Source organism: Felis catus, chromosome D3, assembly GCF_018350175.1.
Source record: "Felis catus isolate Fca126 chromosome D3, F.catus_Fca126_mat1.0, whole genome shotgun sequence".
Classification (NCBI taxonomy): Eukaryota; Metazoa; Chordata; class Mammalia; order Carnivora; family Felidae; genus Felis; species Felis catus.
Genome location: NC_058379.1, coordinates 68,628,249 through 68,650,698, shown reverse-complemented (window position 1 = coordinate 68,650,698; position 22,450 = coordinate 68,628,249). Strand labels below are relative to the sequence as shown.

Genomic DNA, 22,450 nt, shown 5'->3' with positions numbered 1-22,450 from the left:
CTGAGGACATGCTCGCCTTCTGGGCTCGGGAATGGGGCCCCCGGCTCTCGCTCTGCCCCTGGCGCTCCCGCCGACTGGCCCTTGGCTGTCGGTCAGTCGCGTCACCTCTCTGAGCCTTAGCCTTCTCATCTATAAAATGGGGATCAAAAATACCCACTTTATTGAACCACCTGAAACAGTGTATGGAAGGCCCCAAAGGCCCTGGGAGCTGTGGGGAAGACAGACCGTTAATACTGAGGCATAGCTGCTTCTTCCCTCCCAATCTCTTCTTCTCCTGCCCTTTACCTTGGCGTGTCAAAGGCCCTTCCCAGTCGCGCATGTGGGTGTGTGTGCATACGTTCTAGCTTCTTCATCCTAAATGGTCTTCTTCTCCCCCCCACTCCTACAGACCCCAGTATAAATGTAACCTACCCTCAGGAGGACGCACGGCACGTATCCGCAGAGATGGTGGTGAAATGCAAGACTGAAACATTTATTGTTTAGATGATGGGTTTCACAGTTTTCAATAACTTAGAAGCTTCTGGAATCAGGATTAAGTCACGCCAGAAAAATCTGCTCTCCCTTTTTGTGACTAGCGTTCGGGAAGATGTCCCCGCTCTCTCTCCCACCTTCAAACGCCTTTCGCTTTGATCTCCGTTTTCTGCTTTTACACGTTTGCATTTTTGTAAATACTTTGGTTTGACGAATATCTCCATTGTTTAATTAAAATGTCATCTCCCCCCACCGATCTGTGCACTTCTGGCCGTCCCTGCACAGTGTCATGTGACTCAGTAATAGTCAGTGACCCATCTCAACGAGCCGTCACCAGGCTTCTGGGCTGGGCTGGCCACCATCTTGACCAGGCCAGGGACACAGGAAGGGGGTGGATGCGCTTGTCGCTGCCCTGAGGAGGTGAAAGGCTGGCAAGTTCTAGCCAGCGAGAACCCCCGAGGGGGATCTGTTACCAGGAGGCAGTGTCCCCAGCGTCTTGCCATCAGAGGGATTGTGCAAAACAAGGGACATATCATCACAGGAAAATAAATCACTGGGCCCCTTTGAGGAAAGACTGGTTTCACCCACTGGGACTGGACAGCCACTTGCTGCTGACTTTTAGAAGCTTCTGGGCTCAAGCGTCAGTCTTTCTGAAATAAGTCAAATGCTCCAGTGATATTTCTAAGGAAGGAGTGGGTTTGGGGCGTGGGGTGGCCGGACGTGCAGCAGACCAAACCTTTAGTGCAAAAGCTATTTTCTGCAGGACCGGCCTAATCCTATGACTTTGGATAGGCCACGGTTCCCAGCCTGGGGGGGATGGGGGGGCACAAGTGCCCTCCAGCCACATTCTCCGAACCACTCCTTCACAGCCTTCCCCGGGCCCCAGACCGTGCCCCGGCTCTCCAAGACGGCCAAACTGTGGGAAATGTTCTCATTAGCTCGTCGCCCGGGCAGGGGCTCATTGGCGGTCCCGGCCGGCACCAGTGGAGGCCACAGAAGCCTTTGGGAAAGATTTCCTCTGCCGAACACACAGAGAACACAGATTCAGGGCATTTTTGGTTTTTGGTGTTTATTTTTTAAACCCACTTGTAGTTTGGGTTCAGCTGGAAAGCAGGACATACTGAGGGAGGGAAAGTGGTCGCGTGAGCAGGACTCTACTGCAGCTTTGGCGGGAAGCCCCAGGCCCCTGCTCCAGGGAGGTAGGTCCTATCGCCAGGCTCCCAGCTGGCTCAGGCGAGGTGGGCAGCCCTCTACGCCAGTGTCCCGAGCAGAGGAGAGCTGTCTTCTCTCTGATCTGCATCCTTAAAGGCCCAGGCAGAGGTCCCAACAGAGCGCCAGCAGCTGAGGGACAGGACTCCACGGGCAGGCCCTGAGAGCACTGGCCGGGTTCTGATGCCAGATAAGGGACTGGAACGTGGCGTCTGGGGGCGGCCCCGTGGGGCTGCTCCTCACGGCGGCCCGGCTGTCTGGGTCCCCGCCCCTGCAGCTGCCCAGGGCGCGATCAGGGGTACATTTCCCACACCCCCCCCACCCCCCGTCCCTCAGAGAAAATAAAATAAAATAAAAATTAGAATAAATACCGACTCGGCCAACATTTACATTTACATGGATGGACAGGGCGATCCCTAAACCTTAAAGGTTTACAGACTGATTAAGGAAGGACGAACAGACGAGACTGGGTGTGGGGTAAGCATTCCCCACGGAGGATGGTGGGGCCCCCACCTTATCCAGGGGAGATTAGGAGCCTTCTTGGGGTTGCGGTCCCAGCGCTGAGGCAAAGCCACAAGGCCGAGGGGAGCAGGGCTGTGGTGAGCAGGCTGGCCGCCCGGGAGGAAAACAATGGCTATCTGGTCTTGACTGGCAGGGGGGACAGACCGAGACAGGATCAACATCAGATGGCCGGACTTCGCCTCTTCGCTGCGCCAAGAAAGCCGCGGGCGAGTAGGGAAAACAACACGAGCCTTAGAAACGCAATATCCAGTTTTGCCTCCCACCAAATACATTCAGAGGTCAACTTGGATATGGCCTTCCTCACTCAGCACAAGGGGGGGGGGGGCTGGCCTAGGGAGAGGCTAGGGGGTCTGTGGGGAACCCACTTCTGCCCCCAGCTCCTGTCTGAGTAGTCTCCCACGGGAAGCTGCTTCAGAGTCACAGATTTTACGTTTCACTCTTATTTCCTTAAAAAAAAAAAAGTTTCTTTTTTTTTTTTAAACGTTTTCCTTCCATGTCTCAAAGAGTAGCAGCAACCCGCATTTAGAAAAACAGCTTAAACTGTTATTTGGATTGGCCAGGAAGCACTTTCAAGCAACGGAGATAAACTAGGCAAACCATACGTCTGGAGCCACCGTGACACGACACGTAATTAAAAATATATTTATATATGTATACATATTTATATCTTACTTCTTCATACTCTGGTCCTAACAGTCAAGGAGGGGTGGCCCTGAGGCAAGACCACCAAGGAGGCCGTTAGGAGGAAGAGGCATTGGGTCCATGGCGCCCGCGATGTCACGGGTCTCAGCTTTCCTGGGAACATCAGTCCCTGCATGCACGGTGTCTGGGGCCCCTTCGTGAAGCTTGCTCTCTGCCCCGTGGGAAGAGCAGGAGACCCCGTTCCCCTGGGCCACTCTCTTCCTCTGGGGCCCTGCTTCGTTCTCAGCAGATGCGCTCACAAACACACACACACGCGCGCGCACACACACACACACACACACGCGCACACTGTGCACTCCGGGGGCGCTAGCCCATTTCAGCCCAGACACAGCTCTCCGAGGCCTTCCAGGGAGCGGCTGCGCGCCCTGCTGGGGCTGCCTGACTCCTCGAGACCACGATTTCCCCGGTGCCCTCTCTGAGCCCCCTAACTTCAGTCTAGCTCTTCCCTCAGGGCCTCCCATGGGGCCCCTGGTGTCCCGGGGCCCCAGGTTGGGCTGAAGGAGCCCACTGAGAAGGAAAGGCAGCGAGGAGAAGCTTGAAGAGGGGAGGAGGCAAAGGCCAGGGGCAGAGGCAGCACGGGCCTCTTGGAGGCTACTGACCCATTCCAGGTAAACCTGTGCCCCCCGACATGTGTCTCCAACACGCTCTTCCTTGGGCTTGGCAAAGGCTCCCATCCCGGGGCTGAAGGTCAGGCTGCAGCAGGTGGAGAAAGCCAGGGAGTACTGGGGGACCTGCCTGCTCCTCCAGACTTGGAGTCCACAAAGGGAAACCTCCAGCCCTCACCCCCTGGCCAGCCTGAGCAGACCAGGCAGCCAGGGCCCTCCAGTGACACAGGGAGTGACCAGCCTCAGTAAAGGGAGCTGCTGGGCTCTGAAGTCATTTTATGGGGGCTTATCAAAGTATGGGCTCTAGACCCCAGAGATGGGGCTGTGCAGATGCCGTGACAACCCGGAAGCCAGCCTCCTAGAGCCCGACCCGCATCCTCCTCCAACAGAGAAGGGGCTCTTCCCAGGACCTGGCCCTTTCAAGAACCCCCAGCCTTGTTCCCAGCCTGGAAAGATCTGTCTGGCGGCTTCACCTAGTCACCCGACCGTTACGCTCAAGATTCAATGAACGCACCGTTCCCCACGGCTCAGGGGCTACAGTGCCCAGAGCCCTCCCGGAGCGCAGAGACCTTGGCTGTGGGGGGGCCTGGGCTGCTGGGTCCTGCCTGTGATGAGGCCGGGGCAGCAGCACAGCCCATTTAGCCAGACGCCGAGTCCTGGGGAGCCAGGCAGTCCCCAACGGCCACATGCCCCCCCCACTAAGCTTGGGACGAGACCCGTGTGTGGCGCGGGCAACATCACCTAGCATTTTGGCTTTAATTTGCCAGCCTCCTTCGGTGCCCCATTCACCACCAGGCCCCCGGGCCAGGATACACACTCCCGGGGGCCTGCGACAGTATCGGCCCACTGACACAGCACAGCTAGAATGAGAGAACAGAGGTACTGGAAGCCAAGGGCTGAGGACACAGGGTTCCAGCAGGACCCCCGCCGGGGCAGAAGTTTCCAATTACCCTAATTGGCTACTGGCAAGCTGTCTGTGGCTAGAATCCTTCCAGAGGGAGCCGGGTTTGATCTTCCACTAATCAGGGGGTCCTCGTGGCGCTGACTGTGTGATCACATCTCGGGCTCTTTTCATTGAGAGAGGAGACTTCAAAGCAGCTGACTTTTGAAAATAAAACAATAAAACACAAGGGTACAAGTAGAATCGCCAACTCCAGCTCCCCTCCCTGCTCCCCGCCCCCTGGGCCCCCCCTCCGAGGCTTGGGGGCCAAAAGGAGGACCTGGAAGTGGGGAGGGGGCAGCGTGAAGGTTAGGGGAGAAGCCTCCGTCCCCCAGCCCCCGCAGCTCGACCGTGGCGGACAAAGGCCGTCAATTACGGGCGGCTGGTGGGGACCCTGCCCGCCTTTGTCCTCCCGGACATCTGCTCTCTGTCGCCTGCTTGGCAGCAGTTGGCGACTGCGGCTGACAGCAGGAACAATGCAAGCCCGTCTCCGACCCACTTTTTCAGCCTTCTGAGGTCCTTTCTGACCCAAGCGGTACCCCGGCGTGCGGAGCTGCCAGGGCCTCAGCGGAGTCACAGAGATGAAACCCCTCGCACAAAGCCCTGCGGGGGACGCGTTTGATGGGAGGGGGCGGAGAGGAGCAGGAGTGGGGAGGGGCGATCGGGGCCACCATGAGAAAGAAACATGCTTCCCTTATTGGTGTGAACTGCCACATGCTTGGGGCTGGGGGGGCTCAGATGAGGGGCACTCCTTCCCGGTCTGGCTCCAGACTGGCCGCCGGCTCTGCCTGCTTTCCTCCCCATTTCTTTCTCCCGCCAGGGCCACCCCTGTCCTCCCGCCTGTCCATCTGGCCCTGTGTACCAGGGCCCCAGCTGCCCGCGGGCCGCCCGCCAGGCCCCCTGGCTGTCAGGCTGTCAGTTTCTGGATGGTTCTGTTGTAGTACTGCGTGATGGGGGGCGTCAGAGGGTTCCAGCTGTTGGCATGGAGCTCGATGACCTCCAGAAGCAGCGACCGGGTCAGCATGGACTCCGAGGGGCACAGCATCTTGTCGCGGGCGCTGGCCAGGAGCTCGGTCATCATCTCGGGCAGCTGCTCCTCCAGCAGCCGGCCTGTGCTCTGCAGCTGCGGGCAGAGAAGTGGGGGGTTAGGACCGGGCTTGGGCTCCGGAACGGCAAGCTGACCCACCTGGGTTAGAAGGGCTGGGGGCAGGGACAGGAAATCACTGGACTATCCCTCTGGAAGGTGCGGGCCCAGGCGTCTGTGCCACAGGGAGAACAGGGAGGCGGGAGGGCAGAAATGGTCAACTGTGAGAGCCCACATTTAATGACCAATCTGCCGCAAGAAGAAGAGGGGTTAGGTTATTGCCTGCTGCCCGGGGCTAAAAAGAGCTCTCACCAGGACCATGCCTCTTCTGTCTTTCACCCAAGAGCTTTCCCTCCTACGGGAAGTCTTCCCCGACTACTGCCCACACCCTCAATGGTTGACCTGCTCCCTTCAAAGGTGATCAGGCTGCAGCGTGTTAATTTTCACTTGCTACGATGTCTCTCTAGAAACGAGAGACCTGCGTGTCTCTGCGTGGAACCTGAGAGCAGGGATGAGGCCTCCTGTTCCTCTCCTTCCTTCTCTCCTGCCCCCAATCCCACCTCCCCTCCCCAGCACTGACCTCTGGCCACCCTTGTGACATGAACTGTAGGAGGGAAACATGAACTGCGGCAGAAGGCCAGCCAGAGGGCCTGCCCCTGATGATGTTGAAAAGCCCCCACAGGGAAGGAGGAGTCCCAATCTTTTGCATCGGTGCAGCCCCTGCCGTCCCCAAGTCCCATGTAAGGTACCCATTTGGAGCTCCACAAATGGACAGTGACCACCATGTAGACCTCAGGCCGTTGTCCAGAATCGCAGCACTTCTGGCCTCTGAGATCCTTGGGATGCGAGTAGCCTTGGAGGCTGGACAGAAGCCACCTGAGACGCATGCTCACGCAGCCCTGACGTGCCCTGGGGGCTCACGCTGGACGCGCCTGTCCTCACTGTACTCCATTCTAAATGGCTGGGCTGACTTCCCAGGGCAACGTTTGCCCCCGAGGGAGATCCCAGAGGAAGAGTTTCCACGAGTAGTGGCCACATTTTGGGCACAGGAATGGCACCTCCTAAGGGGGTATTTTGAAGAAGGTGGCTGCCAACATGGGGGGGGGCGGTTTCAAACCTCAGGCGCCTTCCGCAAACCCCATACCACCAAAGTCAAGGGAGATACTTGGGGGCGGGGGGGGGGGTCACATCACTTGGAATTTCCTAAGTCATTTGTGGGGCGTGCTTGGGCAAGAAGAAGGTGGTCTTGGGCACAGAAGCACAGTGGACAAGGCCAGCACATGGTCCTTCTCTCTAGAGAAGCAGCCACCTCTGTCTCCAGCTAGTGGTGGGTCGGTCACTCTGTCCACATTTACTCTGGTTGGGGGTTGACAATTCTGGACGCAGGAGTTCACGTCAACTCAGGAAGCCATTCCCCACCAGCCCTGTCTCCACACCTTCGCCGGGGACTTGTGCGTGTGTCCAGTGATCCTCACACAGCCACAACTGGCAGGTGTGAGGGGCACACCAGGTCTGAGGTCGGAGATGCTTACCTCCATCGAGCAGCACAGGACGGCGTCTTCCTTCACATCCTGAGATTGCAAGAGCTGTAGAAGAGAGAGGCAGAGAACGCTATTCAGGGTGTGGCGGGGAAGAGAGCCCACGAAGGTCAGAGGGCAGCAGGGACACGGCGATTTCTCTGGCAGGATTTGAACGGTTGGAGGACCACTGTGGGCATAGAGCCTGGGCGCCCAGGCCAGGTCAGAAGGTTGCAATTAGAGACCATGGCTTGGTAGCAAACACTCTGGGGTCATCAGCTGTAACACCTGGTCAGAGAAAAGCCTCAGAGAAATGCAGTGAGGGTAAAGACTTCCTGATGGGCGAGGGAGGCTCGGCCATGGTCTCAGGCACTCCTGGGCCCCGGCTAGAGGAAAGTTTCCAGAAATCAAAGTGCTCTTCTGCAAAACCACAGCAGTGTTGACTTACCCAGAGGTTGGAATTGCTTCCTGACCAAGGCCATGGCCAGGCTGCTCAGTGCTGGGACTGGCCGCGCCCTTGTCCAGGCTTCCCTTGGCCTCATCTTATTCTCTCTCTCTCTCTCTCTCAACTGAGATGGAATTCACATAACATCACGGGGCGCCTGGGTGGCTTCTGACTTTGGCTCGGGGCTTGATCTCACGGTCCGTGGGTTCGAGCCCCATTTCGGGTTCTGTGCTGACAGCTCAGAGCCTGGAGCCTGCTTCGGATTCTGGGTCACCCTCTCTCTCTGCCCCTCCCCCACTTACTCTCAACCCCATCGACCACTTCTTCCTCTGTCCCCTTCCCCCTTGGTACATCTCCGCCGCCATCCCTGCCACATTGATCACCGCGTCCGCGGGATGACCCTGCATTTAGATGATCTGCCACGGATGACTTTTCCCTCTGCTGGAACTCTCCATACTCACCCACTCTTCAAGGCCCACAGCACTTCCCAGCTTTCCTTGGAGACTCCTGGATCACCTATGGTACCCCCCCCCTCCTGCTTCTCACCGACTTCTCACCTGACGTTCCCAACCACTTGGCATTTCACACAAGTGAACTACTGGCTTCCTGAAGCCTGGGAGAGTGCTGTGTTCATCTTGGCCACCTTTAACACCTAGCCTAGATCCTGGCAACCGTTGAGGGTTTGCTAAATGTTAGTTGATATGATTCATGCATTGTTTTTTGTTTTGAGTTTATTTATTTATTTTGAGAGAGTACACGGGAGGGGCAGAGAGAGAGGGAGAGAGGGAATCCCAAGCAAGCTCTGCACCATCAGTGCAGAGCCCAAGGTGGGGCTCGAACTAATGAACCGTGAGATCATGACCTGAGCTGACATCAGCAGCCAGACTGAGCCACCCAGACACCCCTGTTTTTTGTTTTAAAGGAAAGGTGGAGGGTGGGGAGGGCACCAGAGGAAGGCATTTTTAGGATGAGTATCCTCGTCCCCTGAACCAGAACTGGAGTCAAAGTCTTTGACGCGGGTGTGATGAGTTCAAGCACAGGTGAAGCCACAGGGGGACTATTCCTATCGCTAGCTTGAAATCCAAACTCGACACATCCTCCTTGTCCCTCCCCTTCTCCTGTCATGTCCATCCACCCAGCCCAGGGGTCCCTCTTAGCAAGAGCCACAAGCATTCGCCTCAAGAGGGCTGAAGATTCAGGGCAAGCCTTGCCACGTGCCCAATGAGCGTGCAGGGCATCGAGGCCACAGCAGGCCCGGGCCAGAGGTCAGGGCCAGACACCAGGCCTCCTTCCCCTTTGGATCTGTCAGAACTGGGCTTGCGGCCGACACACCGGAATCGTTTTAGGATGAATGGACAGAGAGGTAGTCTTCGACCTGCTCGAATGAAAAGCAGGCGGAGAGCAAGGGACAGTCCAGGGGAGGAAATGGTGCAGGCAGCACAGAGGGACAGGCGTTGAGGCCGCTGGTGAACCTGTTCTACTCACTGCCACGGCTCTGACTCCAGACCTTCGTGCTCCCGTCACCCAGATTCTCAGCCACCACGGACTTGCGGACCTCACTCTCCCCCCTTGTTCAGGACTCTGCCCCAGTGTCACCTCTCCAGCCTGTGTGAAGCCGGCCGGCCCCGCTCACCTCCTGGCTTACTTCTCGCCACCGCATAGCTCACCCCGGACAAGTTGATACTTTGTTCGTCTCCCCGCTAGAAGGCAAGCCCCACCAGGGCGGGGCCTCTGATTGGTCCCTGCACCCGCACAGCGCCTAGCACACAGGCTGCGACAGCCCGAGGGCGGGCGGGCAAGGGCGGATGCGGCGAGGCCCCTCCCCCGAAGGTCACCCGGGTGCACACACTCGGAGAGAGGCGAGAGTGATGGGCACGTGGGTACCCCGCCCCACACACCCGTCTCGCCGGAGGGGACGCGACACAAAATTATAACCGATGTGGAAATGGAGGCTGGCGCAGGTCTCTAGACGGCAATTTGGTGATCGCTGTCAGAATAAATGGACCCGGACGCACGCACCGCGACAGGGATACGTGGCTTTCGCTTCGCTACCACTACAGTAAAACTACCGTGCACCCACAGGGGGACGGGTTAAATAATTACAATACACAGGCACAGTGGGACAGCCTGAAGCACACAGCTGTCCCTCCCCTTCTTTAAGCCAGTGTCTGCTTCTGGAGTTTTCTTGCCTCCCGGAGCTGCAGAGCCCCAAGGGGGAGGCAGGGGAGCCTTCCGCCGAGCCGGTGCCCGGTGGACCTTTGTGGGGGGCACACAAGGAAGGGCCTCCCTCAGTTACAGGACCCAGGAGGCTAGAGTGAAGACCAGGAAACAGGTTCTGGAAAAAGCCGGTGGAAGTGATTCACCTTGTAGCAGGTGTACCTAAGGCATATGGTCCACACCCAACCCAGCTGCTCTGGAGGGGCGGGGGGGGGAGGGGGGGATGTTGGTTCGAGGCCCGGGAGGGTCCTGTGGCTGTCTGGAATGGAATCAGCATGGGGATGTGGGCCTAGCCCCACTTATCTGCAGGGGACATAGGGACTCATATATATCAGGAGAGCTCTGTAAGGTTTGCTGGGGTTTCTTTCCGAAGGTACTTTGTTCCCTCACAGGTTTTCTGTAGCGCTTATTGGGAAACGATCCTTCAAACAAACATTGTTGCTAGAAATCACAAGAAAGGTGGGGGGCAATCTGGTGAGAAGGGAACTCTTTGAGACGGAGTGCGTGCTGGCAGCTGGGTGGGGAAAGTGGGGGAGGGGGGCAGAACTGGCAGCTCGTGGGAAGAACAAGGTATGCTCTGGAAGCGTCTAGAACGCGGGGTGACGCACAGTAGGCGCTCAGTAGTGCTTGTTGTGTGTGTCACGTTGAAATGACCCTGGGAGCATGTTCTGTCCTGAGATTAGCCTCTTAGGGGTTCTAGGGACAAGTGAGGTACCTTTTTAAAAAAATTTTTTAAAAATGTGTATTTAGTTTTGAGAGAGAGAAAGAGAGAGAGAGAGAGAGAGAGAGAGCGAGAGCAGGGGAGGGGCAGAGAGAGAGGGAGACACAGAATCCGAAGCAGGTTCCAGGCTCTGAGCTGTCAGCACAGAGCCCGACGCGGTCTTGAACTCATGAACCTCAAGATCATGACCTGAGCCGAAGTCGGACGCTTAACGGACTGGGCCACCCAGGCGCCCTAGGATGAGTAAGGTAACTTGATGGGAAGTACTAGTAAGCGTAACGGCTGACAAGTACTAGATGTTCTGAAATGTGATTGATTGTCCCTCCGTGTGGCTGTCTGAACGGCTGACAGAACCGCGTGGAAAGTTCTGGCCTGCCCTCTGCTCCCAGATGACAGTTGAGAACTCCAAAGCGGGGTCTGTGTCTTTCTTTCCTGCATCTTTGTGACTGGACTACTCCCTTCCAATCCCTCCTCCCCTCTTCGTGCCCAGACTACTCCCCACACCCTCCCCCTGCCTGGCTGTGTCCCTGGTGGCCTTGGCTCCTGGCTAGCCGGGCAGGGAACAGACTTAGGGAATGGGGGCAGGTAGCGGGGGACTCTGGAGGGTGAGGGTAGCCCCCCTGGGCCCTCAGGCAGAGCTACAGGCGGGTTCTCAACCCCAGAGCCTCTCCTTCAACCTTATCTTCCACTTGCTTGTTTGGGAAAGTGTGTGCGAAGCCAACAATCACATCGTGTGATAGGCCCTCTTGCAAGCGGCTTGCTGGGTTTGCTCAGGGAAGTGGGGGAGGACCGGGGTTGGTCATCACACTTTTCCTTCACAGTTGCAGCGTGCAAGGATACGAAGGGAATCTGCAGGGAGGCTGCAGACCGCTTCCTATTCTCCCTGCAAATGCTGTTCTGGCCTCTCATTACCAGCTTTTGAGAGCAGAGTCTCAGAACCCTAGTGCCGCAGGGGCTTTGGACAGCGTCCCTCCCAACCTCCCCAGAAGTCACACTCCGCTGCTCTGTGCGGTATGACAAGAGGCTGGCCTCCTCAACCAGGAGCCCTTGACGCAAGTCCACAGGGGCTCCCCGCCGGGACCCCTTTCACTGTCCCTCTTAGAGGCTCTCATGCCTCTGGGTGATCTGTGGTTCCCCAAGAATCTGTCCCTACCTGTCGTTTGCAGGCAGCGGTCCAGGTGCAGGATCTTTCCACTCTTTTCTATCTTGGCCAAACTTACCTGTTCTGTGTTCCATGTCTTCAGGACTCTGCTTTTTCCCCAGTGACAGCTAGTGTTTGGATAAACAAATCTGCTGGAGTGTTGAGGAGGTCAATGAGCGCCCTTGTTTAAGTATGCTCTATTTGGCACCTTCTGGAGACAATGCTTTTTTTTTTTTTTTTTTTTTTTTTAAGTCCCAGAGGAGTCTCAAGAAGTGTGGCCATCCGAACAGGTACCTGTCCACCCATGTTCACAACAGGCGAGAGGCAGAAGCAACTTGGGGGTCCGTGGAGGGATGGATGGATGAACGACTGCGGTCCATCCGTATGCGATGGAATGTTCTTCAGCCTTAACGTGGAAGGAAATGCTGACCTGCGCTGCAACGTGGATGAACCTCGAGGACACTACGCCGAGCGGAAAAGAACAGTCACAAAAGGACAAATCCTGTCTGATTCCACTTCTCGAGTCAAAAGAGTCAGATTCGTAGAGACAGAAAGTAGAACGGCGGGGGCGGGACGGGCACGAGCGGGGACTGGGGAGCCGGTGCTTCGTGGGTCGGGAAGGAAGACAAAACGTTCTAGAGATGGATGGTGGCGATGTTGCACAACAGTGTGAAGGTGCCTAACGCCGCTTAGTTGTACGCTTGGAGACGGCCAGAGTGATCGATGTTATGTTATGCAAACTTTATCACAATAACAAAATGGTTAAAATAAGTAGAGGCAGGGACGGGCACTCTTTGGGTGGGCAGGCCATTCTCAGCCCAGGCAGGACTCTCCGGGAGAAAAGCTGCACCGATGGAGGAGGCAGGCTTGCCCCACGGGGGTGGGGAGTGGGGGTGGGCGGGTGGAAGGCCCTGGAGTGGGTGGGGAGGGGCAGCGCTCTCATCAAAGTCTCTGGCGTAGAAAGGGGTGTGGGCGGGCTGGGGCAGGCAAGCCACCCGCGCCCTCGAACAGCGAAATGTGTTTCTTGGATGAGAATCCAAGGCAATTGTGCGAGCCCACACAGTGTTTGTTCGGAAGCTAATGCATTCCTGTCCTATTGTCTCCGCCGGAGACTTGTGGGCACACCCATCATATCCTCCCTGGGTTGGGGGAAGAGGCCAAGGTGCTTGCAGTCAGCCTGTGGGAGGCCCAACAGCAACCAGGGAGAAAGGCACCCTGGTGGGAGCATCCTGGAGTCCCCTGGGGAAGGTCCACAGGGCGTGCAGGGATGTAACCCCGGTTGCTTGGGATGCCACGCTGTGGGGAGAGAAACCGTGCTGATGGGAGGGGCTGTAGGGCTGCCTTCCTTGGCGGGAGGGAAGCGAGTGCTGTAGATGGCGAATTCTTGCCTTTCCACGGAGGAGTGAGTGCCAACTTGAGGCAGGCTGGCCAGCCCGCCCTGACCACCCCAGCTCACCAACAGCCCAGGGTTTCAACCTTGTAGAACAAACCCATGAGGTCTGGTGCAGCCGTAGCAAAAGCACAGCTCAGACCCTGCCGGCAGGGGCCTCTCTCCCTCGGGGGTCCGGGGTCGCGGAGGGTGTGGGGGGAGTGGGCACCACTGAGCACAGCCACGGTTTCAGAGAGCAGGCGATTGGCTGGTTTTCTGGAGAACACATTCATCGAGCCCTGATGGGCTGGCTGGGTCTACAGAAGGGCTAGGGATGTGGTGGGATAGGCTACAAGTGTGGAAGACGTGGCAGGAAGGCGAGAGAGAAGAAAGAGTCAAGAGTGGCAGGGAGAGGTCCGCAGTGGCCATGGAAGCCACGTGCCAGGCACAAACACTGACGGTGGAGAGAGGGGGGAGGCGGGAGAGTGAGACGGAGCCAGAGGAGATGGCCGGGACACGTGGTGACCGGGCTGGGGAGCTGCACGTGGCCACCTGCCCCCAGGAGCACTCTAGGGTAGAGCCCCTCTATCCCGCATCTCTGCACCTGTACCTACGGCCAGGTCTAGAGGACAGCACGGGGGTTGATGGTCATGATAATGACCCTGAGTCATCACAGAGATGGTCTATGATGTCTGGGTCTCCTCAGGGAGGCAGGAAAGGAGATAATCTATCCGAAAAAGGCTGTCATCAAAACTGTACAGCAGCCTCCGAGTCAGAAGACCTGCCCCTCGCTAAGAGTAACCCCGGGCATGTCACTTTATCGCCCTGCACCTCAGTTTCCTCACCTGAGAAGAGGGATAATACCTGCCTCGAATTGTTTTGAGAGTCAAGTGAGATAACAATGTCTGTGAAAGAGCTTTGAAAAGTGCAAAGCTTGATCCAAATGCAAGGTGTGATTATTGTTATTAAATCTGTTTCTCTGTCAACACGGATCTTCCCCGAAGCTCTTGGCACACTCTGTGTACTGTCCCATTTACCCTCGTGACACTCTTGTGGAGACAGGGAAAGGCCATGGCATTATCATCTCTACCTAATAGACAAACTGAGGCATAGTGGGTGAAGTGGCTTGCACAAACTAGAGAGACAGCAAGTCTGAGAACTAGAGGATGCTCAAAAGTCCTAGGTCAGCATCCTCTGTCTTGGAGAATTATTTTAATTCCTCTCACCTTTGCTAATTCTCATTTTGCTGGTTGGAGCTCAGAATTCTTAATTTTATTGTCTGGTGACAATCATCAACCTGGGCCTTCACAAAATTGAATTGGTTTTACATATTCTTTGTTTGCATCGGCCATCACCTACCCACCCATCCACACATCCACTTACTCGGCCACCAATCCATTAGTGCATCTGTCCACCCAAGTATGCAATCCTCCATCCACCAACAATCAATTTATCCATCCATTCTTCTATCTACCCACATATCATGTATCCTTCCTTCCTTCCTTCCTTCCTTCCTTCCTTCCTTCCTTCCATCCATGCAACCATCCATCCATCCATCCATCCATCCATTCTTTCATCCATCTATATACCCACTCACCTACTTACCCTTCCTTCCTCACCTACTTATCCATCACCCATCCATCCTCCCTCCCTCCCTCCCTTTCTTCCTTCCTCCCTTCCTTCCATCCTTCTATCCATCTAGTCATCTTTTCAACAACATTCATGGAACACCTACCTTGTGCTAAACATCGTGTAACTACAGGGGCAACAAGAAGAATAAGACTGGGAGCTCATAGTCTAGTAGGGGGAAATTGAGAGACTGTGCTAGGTATGTGGGATTGAAGCACGGGATGGAGTGGTGGTGATGGAGAACATGCATGTGGTGTAAGAAGCAGCATATGGCAGATGCACAAAAGCAAAGAACCAAACAAACAAAAAACAAAAAAACAACAACCCAAAAAAACAACAAACACCCATGAACTAGCAGAGTGCACTGGTGAATAACAAGTATCTCAAGATGCGAAAATATATAGTGTTGGCGGAGAGAGAGAACCTGATGACAAAAGAGGCAAGGGCCACATCCTATAGGGCTCTAGATGCCATGCTACTGCATTTGGGTCTTATCCTAAGGGACTGGAGAGCCACTGGGAGATTTTAAACTAGAGAGTACATTTTGGAAGGATCCTTTCTTGCACAGCGTGGCGAACAGACCAGAGCTGGCAGAGTGGTGGGGTACTGCAGGCAAGGGGACAGTAAGGAGGCTGCTGTGAGAAAATACGGTGCCTTGAATTGAGGCGGGAAAAAATGGGAGGACACGTGTTTAGGAGGCAAGAAGTGAGGGTGAGGAAAAGGACGATATAGAAGATGGATCGTCCCCAGGTTTGGGGCTTGGCCAACTGGATAAATGCGGGTGTCACCAATGATCGTAGGAAGGCATGACGAGTTGGTTTGGGGGGATATGAAGGAGTTCGGCGTTAGAAATATTGAGTCCATGGTCCTTGGGGCTGATCAGGGAAGACACCTCATGGGAGACTGGCTATCCGAGATCATCGGTGCCAGGTCAAGGCCGCAGGTGCTTGTGAGAAGAGAAGGTCCAGGTGAGAAGAGAAGAGGTAAGGGCTCCAAACCTGGAGAGAGAGCCACATCTAAAGAGTGGAGGAGGAAGAGGAACCCCTGAAGGGGCACGAGGACAGAGAGCCAAGAGGAATAGAAGAAGGCGATGCCACGGAAGCCAGGAGAATTCTAAGAAGTACAAGGTCAGCCGTGTCAAATGCTCAAGAGAGCTCATGTAAGATGAACAAAGACCAGGGCGCCTTGGACCTGGTGATTAGGAGGGCACGGGTGACCTTTGCCATGATGACTTCAGAGCAGGGGTAGGGACAGGTGGAGGCCCGGGTCACATGGGGCTGAAGAGGAGAGGGAGGTCGGGAGGTGGAAGATAGCGAGGGGACCCATTTTTTTCTTTTCCTTTGTGGGTTTCTGCTTTTCTCTGTCTCTCTCTCTTTTTCTCCTCTTCCTTCCTCCCTCCCTCCCTCCTTCCTCCCCCTCTCTCTTTTCTTTCTTTTTGAACTTGCCTACGGAAGAGAAAAGGGGTAGAACCCCCATGCCAGGGCGGAGAGGCGGAGGTGAGAGGGTAGAAGGCAGGAAAAAAAGGGAAAATCAGAGAAGAGGAGGACCGTGTGCAGAGATGAGCCTTAAAGAAGCAAAGTGGTAGCGTTGCATATCCGCTGACGTGGAAGGCAGGGGTGAGGGTGGCTGCAGACACAGGTACACGGATGTGTAAGGGCTCACGCTGCCCAGCCTGTCAGGGTGGCTACGAAATCAGTGTTGTTCCATGTTCCTCGCTTACTATCAGCGCTCTGTGCCGGCCTGCATTTCAGCCATCCCCAGGAGAGGGGGACTGGCCCCAAATACCACCATTCCACTTGCCTAATAAGGAGCCCTGTATGGCGGCTATGGTCAGATGTCAAGGAAATTCATGGTTCTGTCCTGGACTTCGGTCCAAGCTTATGCCCTGTGGTCTGGCTGTCAGCCCTCCTAGCTGAGGCGGGCAGGCGGGCAGGCACCCTAACTGCGGACCAGGCGCCCTGGAGGGAATAATTAGCCTCCTTCCTGCAGAGTTTGCAAACCGCCTTGTACAAAGTGGCCACAGTAAATGTCACATATGTCACATGGGGGAATGCTTCATCCCACGGCTGGCCCCAGGGGGCCGGAAACGTAATCTGGGGCTCAGAGCAGACACTGAATCCTTCAGACACCGGAGCCAGAGGATGGGGCCACGGCTCCAGTGGGTCCTCCTGGGAGCCAAGCCCTGGCCAGTGGCCTGCACAGGAGGGGAGTTCTGCTCACAGCGTCCCTGCAGCCATAAGTTCCCAGGACCCTAGGTCAGGGTTGGAAACCACAGGGATGTTGGCCATGACTGCTGTCAACACCTCCCAGCTTCTTCTTCAGTGCCCTTCCTTTCCCTTCTATAAGCCTTGCCTGTCCCCTCTGTGGCTCATTTTGCGTCCGCTTCCCGGGCATCGTGGATCTCTCCTAAAGGATGAATGGAGAATGCCCGAGGCAGCTCTGAGGTTTTACCTTTCCAGAAGGTGTCTCCTGAGGACTGACCAATACCTTCTGGGTCCTCGATCATCCCCGGCTTACGTTTTTGGAATGCTTGCTCTACACGGGAAGCTCTGCACCGTGTGTATGTTTCAAGACCCACTTTATCCTTTCTCCAGCTTATCTGCGTTAGACACCCACAGGAGTATCTTCATTTATAGCTGCAGAAACTGAGGCACGTAGAGTGGGGTGACTTCCCGCCAGTGATGGAAAACCAGGGTTTGACCCCAGGGCTCATCTGCCCCCGTAGCCAAATGATATAACCATTGCTCGGCCAGCAAGTCCCACATAAACAAGGCTGGGGGGGGGGAGGTGGTCAGTGAAAAGTGGAGGGACCATGCACCGCCCTCTTCCTGGGATGGTTCTGGTTTTCACTTGCCATCCCGAAGTAATTAGTCATAGTGTCCCCTTGGCTCACTAAAGGCCCCTGACTTGCGTGGTACCTTATACAGTCACCTAGACAAGGGAAAGGGTATTGAGGGGTTGGGGGCCCCCAGATTATCAGCTGATCTCTAGCCTATTCCATTTCCCTTCCTCGTGCTCAGCGCCCCTCTTTATAAAGTGAGTGCATGAGTGCTCCTGCCCATCTGAGGGGTTCTGCTGGCGGGTGGGGAGAGGGGCTCTGAAGGTGACAAAGCGTCCTACTCCTAGTGACGTGGTTGTCATTGCAGGAGGTCATGACTCCTCCTGCAGGGCCTCACCTGAACCTGCCAGCATTAACCGCTCCCCAAGGACGCAGACGGGAACAAGATGCAATGATGATAATGGACGCCCTGTCCATCGCTCTCTGCTGGAGCGTCGGGGCCTTGGGGAGGGCAGTTGGAGGACAGGCAGATGGAAAAGCAGTTATTCTGCAAGCTTCCCCAGGGGAACTTGGCCAAGAATGCCTGGCCTGGAGGCATTGGGTGTTGGGTGGCACCTGGGACCTTCACCCCTTCATGGTACGCTACAGACACCCCTCTGAAGGAAAGACTGCAGTTTGTGTCTGACTCAGCACGAAACGGTTCCCTGAGACAGGAGGAGGGGTTTGGGCTGGCTGGGGGCCAGGCCTGGGGATATGGGCGGTGGGCAGATGCCCCTCATGGGTTGGTCTCTGCACCCATAGCTTACTCTCCTGGTGCCCGCCAGGCTGGGACCCCCGGCAGGCACAGGGAGAAGTCAGGGCACAATGCCATCTGCTCTTAGCTGGGCCTCTCCCAGCCCCTGGCCCCTGGCCCCGCACCGCCCCCCCCCAACCTCCACCCACCTGAGGCCTGGACTTGACCTTGCTGGCTTCGTGGGGGGAGGGTGTGATAAGCGTCTTGGTGGAGGGAACTAGCTGCCTGCAAAGGCATTTTCCGCTCTCTAAAGTAAACAATCAAACAGGAAATTAATCGAGAAACCCACATCAACGGAAGGTTCAGGTTGTGATTTTCACAGCCCCAGAGCCAGGAAATTCAAAGTTATAGTTCCCATAGCAACTGGCCTGTAGACTCTGCCACTAGCGCTGGGCTGGAACGAGACCCCGAGGGGTCAACGAGGCCAGCCCCCTGCCTCTAGGAAGCACCGCCCAGCGTCAAGTCTGAATGTGGACTGCTCTTCGGAGGTGGGCCATGAAGCCTGGGAAGGAGTTCAGAGCTGCAAGGCCATGGTTCCACTTGAGCTCTCACAGCAACAGGCCTTGTAAACTGTGCAATGACCTGACATCTCAGGGCTTCGTTTTTCTATATTCCCATATTCCAACGATTATTCCCATAATCTCGGAAGTGAGAGGAATACTCAGGCCTGTAAGACACTCAAGGGAGTACCATGTGTGCTTGTTCTCTCATTCCTTGTTCTCTTCTGCCCCATAACGGCCCTCCACCTTCAACCCAATCACCCTTGAACCTTGTGATTGCCCTTTGCACCGCCCCCACCCCCACCCCCCCCCACCGCCGGCCCATCACTGTTTTCCCTCCAAGTAGCATCTCAATCAATTGCCAGTTCCAAGAACTTTCAGAGCAGACACCAAGGTGGCTCCATTTAGTGGGCGCTGTTCTCCTCAACCTGCCCCCCTCCCTTTCTGGACCCAACAGATAATATTCTAATATTAGGGCAATGCATACCTACCGCTTCCCTGACTGATAGCCAGGTGGATTACATGGAACCAGAGGCAAGCCCTCCCCCTTCAAGTATGTGGGGGCCAAGGAGCGGGGTTGTGTATCTTGGGTGGGGTTTTCTTTTGTGTGTGACTAGTGAGGAGTCCCCGCCTGGCAGGAAAGGAGATAAGGGCGTTGGAGCTCAGCGGAGAAGGAAACAGTCTGGAATCCTTCCCCAAGAGTCGCCCTGCCTTCCCACCCGAGATGACCACCAGTGGCCGGCTGGTCTTATCCGTGTGGTTCCGCAGCCCAGTCCCGGGGACCCTTGTGACCACATTAGCTGAGGCAGGAGCGGGTGCTCCCTGGGCACCAGGCCTGCGGCAGAGGGTGCCTGGCCCGCCTGCCCGCCCGCCAGCCTGGCCCTGGAGCCAGCGCTGTGAACTGAGCAAAGCAGTGGAAAGACAGAAGTGGCGTCTGCTGGAAAGCAGACAGAGAGCCTCCTTGATTTCCTAACAGGCCTAGCCGCGTGCCAGGGGCTGATGGGCCAGCCCAGAGTGCCCAGCCTCGCTTGCGAAACAGTCCTTTCCTCCTTCCCGGTGGCCGAGCCACTGTCCAGCCACTCGAGTCCCTGAGGCAAGGCCTCTCCTCATCCCTACCGCCTTCCTGCCTTCCCCCGTGTTTCAACACAGAATACGGTGGGCAGGTCGGGGAAGACAGGACTCCTCCTGGGGGTGCGAGATCTCTCCTTTCCTAGATCAAGACATTTAATCAGGAAGAAGGGTGGTGTGGAGGTGACTGGTTTAAATGCTGGTTTCTGCAGTCCCAGAGGCAAACTTGCGGCGGGCTCTGTCGCAGACGGTGACGCTCCAGCTTCAGCGGAAAGGGGTCCCCACTGCAGAGCCCAGCAGCTGCTGTAGCTCTGCCCGCCCCCACCAACTAACTGTTTGGGCACACGGTTCTCTGAAGGGCCTCGCCAGCCCACCTTCCCACAAGCCCGGGAAGGAGCTGCTTACAAGGTTCTCCACGGTGTGGCAGGTCAACCAGGCGTCCCTCCCGCCAATGTCAGACTTTACAGGGTATGTGAGTGGGGGAGGGCACGGGTAACCAGCCAGGGGGCCTCGAGGACCTGGAGAAAGGGCACACCTGCCCCTTACCCTGCTGCGGAGCATGGGATTCTGAAGAAACCCTCGCTCAACACACGTCTTCTCCAGCGTGATCATCTTGGCAGGCTGTATTTAAGAATATGTGCCTGCTGGAGGCCAGTCTTCCGGGATGGGGGTGGTGGGGAGGAGTCTGAAGCCGTAGCCCAGAAGCTGGGCTGGAGGTCCGTCCCGGGGTGAGGAGGCTTAGCTGGTTCCATGGTGGGTTTGGGTGCAAGGCAGTAACCAAGCACCAACTGGGCAGGGACAGCTGGGCCTGGGACAAGCTTAAGCAGAGAATAATAGGCCTGTGCTAAAGGCATAATTAGCATTTGTACTCCGAGTGGCAGCCACCCCACAGAGGGACAGACAGGCCTGGGCTGAGAAAAGGGCCTGGGGCTGCCTGGGGACGGCAGAAAGGATTCACTAAGTACTCTCTGCCAAGTCTAAGGTTGGAGATAAGAGCATTTAATTGGCACCTGGAAGTTTGTTTGGCTTTGGAGCCTTACCCTTAGCAGAATAGAAACTGTCATACTGGGGCAACCCTATTTCTAAGCTCTATTTCTAAATCTTTTTGGAGGAGTGCGCCTGCCGGCCAATAGTATTATTTTTTTTAATATGAAATTTATTGTCAAATTGGTTTCCATACAACACCCAGGGCTCCTCCCAACAGGTGCCCTCCTCTATGCCCATCCCCCCCCCCCCAACAACCCTCAGTTTATTCTCAGTTTTGCCAATAGTATTATGCATGTATTCTCACCGGGTCACCTGAGGCGTTTGGGAGGGATAAAGTGTTTAGCCTGGGGTGGGGGGTGGTGGTGGAGTGGCTCAGGCCCTGGCTGCTGGCCACTTCCACCCCTGGGGCCCTACCGCCTTCTCCTCCCTTTCACAGACCTCCAGACCAGCCAAAGCCATCTGTTCACAGGCTTCTGAACACGTCTTGTCCTTATCTGTGAGGACGACGAGGAGCAAACCCCACCCTGACTCCATTTACTGTCTCCTGAGACAAGACCTTCCTCCTCCCAGCTTTCCCTGACCTCCTCCCCTAATCTCTATAACCAGAAGCTTCTCGGTTCACAGCCTGGGGGCAACTATTTGGTTCTAGCTAGTTCTAGGTCTAGTCTAGGGTCCACCTAGACTAGTTTTGACTCACACAGGACCTTGTGTCCAGCTGGCCCTCTCAGAAGAAATGCAGACTGGATTTGAAGGAAAGCCTGAGCTGGCTGGGGTAAAGCCACTCAGAAGGGCCCCTCTGTTTCCTGGGATGCAGCCACCCAGACACATAACCGGCCCAGAGCACGGCAGGTCCTGTACCTCCTCCAGGGAGCCTGAAGGGACAGCAACCACTTTTGCATTCATTCATTCATTCATTCATTCATGCAACCAGGAGGCATGAATCCTTTCCTCGTGGATTTACTAGTGCGGTTGGGAGGACAGACATGGCTCAAGCAGATCAGTGATGGGAACCAAGGCTGGAAGGTGAGGCTGCCTGGGTTCGAATCCAGACTCAGCCCCCCACTAATCATGTTGCACCATTCGCTTCTCTGTGTCTCAGTTTCCTCATCTGGAAACTGGGCTAGGATTAAGTGCGGTCACCGAGGACCCATGTTTAGAATAGTAGCTGGCACACACGAAGAGCAGCTTCATCAGTGGCAGCCCCTCTTACTGAGGGGGCTGCGTGTGGCACAGAACCGAGGGTGCCGTGGGGGTGGGTGGTAGGAAGGACCGTCCTCACCTGGGTGGGGAGAGGAGCCTAGGGGAGATCTCCTCGGGAGAGAGCTTTGCGGTGACCCCGTAAGGTCAAGCTAGGGAAAGAGTGGGGTCAGGAGAGGGATAGGGAAGAACATTCCAAACAGTGAGAAAGATCACCTTCAAGAAACCTGTGAGCCTGGAGTACGGAGAGACGGGGGTGAGCCCAGTTAGAAGGCTGGTGGGCTAATTCAGGCGAAAGGGGACCTTGGCCTCACGAGCTGCGGCCAGGCAGAAACATGGTAGCCAGAGCTGAGATCCGGATAAGAGCTGCTGCCCACAGATCCTGCCAACTAGTGGGGTGGAGGGTGGTGGTATCTTCTCTGGTAGCAGGAGATGTAGATCTAGTCTGTACAGGTCAAGTTTGGGGGCTGCTGCTGCCGTGGGAATCTGCCTGTGACCAACACGGGTGTTGGGACTTGCACCTGGGGCCCCATTCCTGGCTCACCACGAGCTAC

The 22,450-nt window shown here is 56.1% G+C and overlaps 1 protein-coding gene across 6 annotated transcripts in view; it reads right to left on the bottom strand.

Annotated features, from left to right (window-relative positions):
• Positions 1–1,523: 1,523 nt before the first annotated feature.
• The window catches only part of CTIF (cap binding complex dependent translation initiation factor), a 297,353-nt gene continuing 276,426 nt past the window's right edge, over positions 1,524–22,450 (bottom strand). For 4 of the 6 annotated variants that reach the window (XM_019815242.3, XM_019815246.3, XM_006938888.5 and 1 more), the window contains 2 exons: positions 7,066–7,119; positions 1,524–5,572 (listed from right to left, as the gene is read on the bottom strand). In XM_019815242.3, coding sequence (XP_019670801.1) covers positions 5,357–5,572; positions 7,066–7,119 — 270 coding nt within the window. In that variant the 3' untranslated portion in view covers positions 1,524–5,356. The remainder of the gene's footprint in view (positions 5,573–7,065; positions 7,120–22,450) is intronic. The other 2 variants (XM_045042243.1, XR_006588357.1) reach the window with 2 other exon arrangements.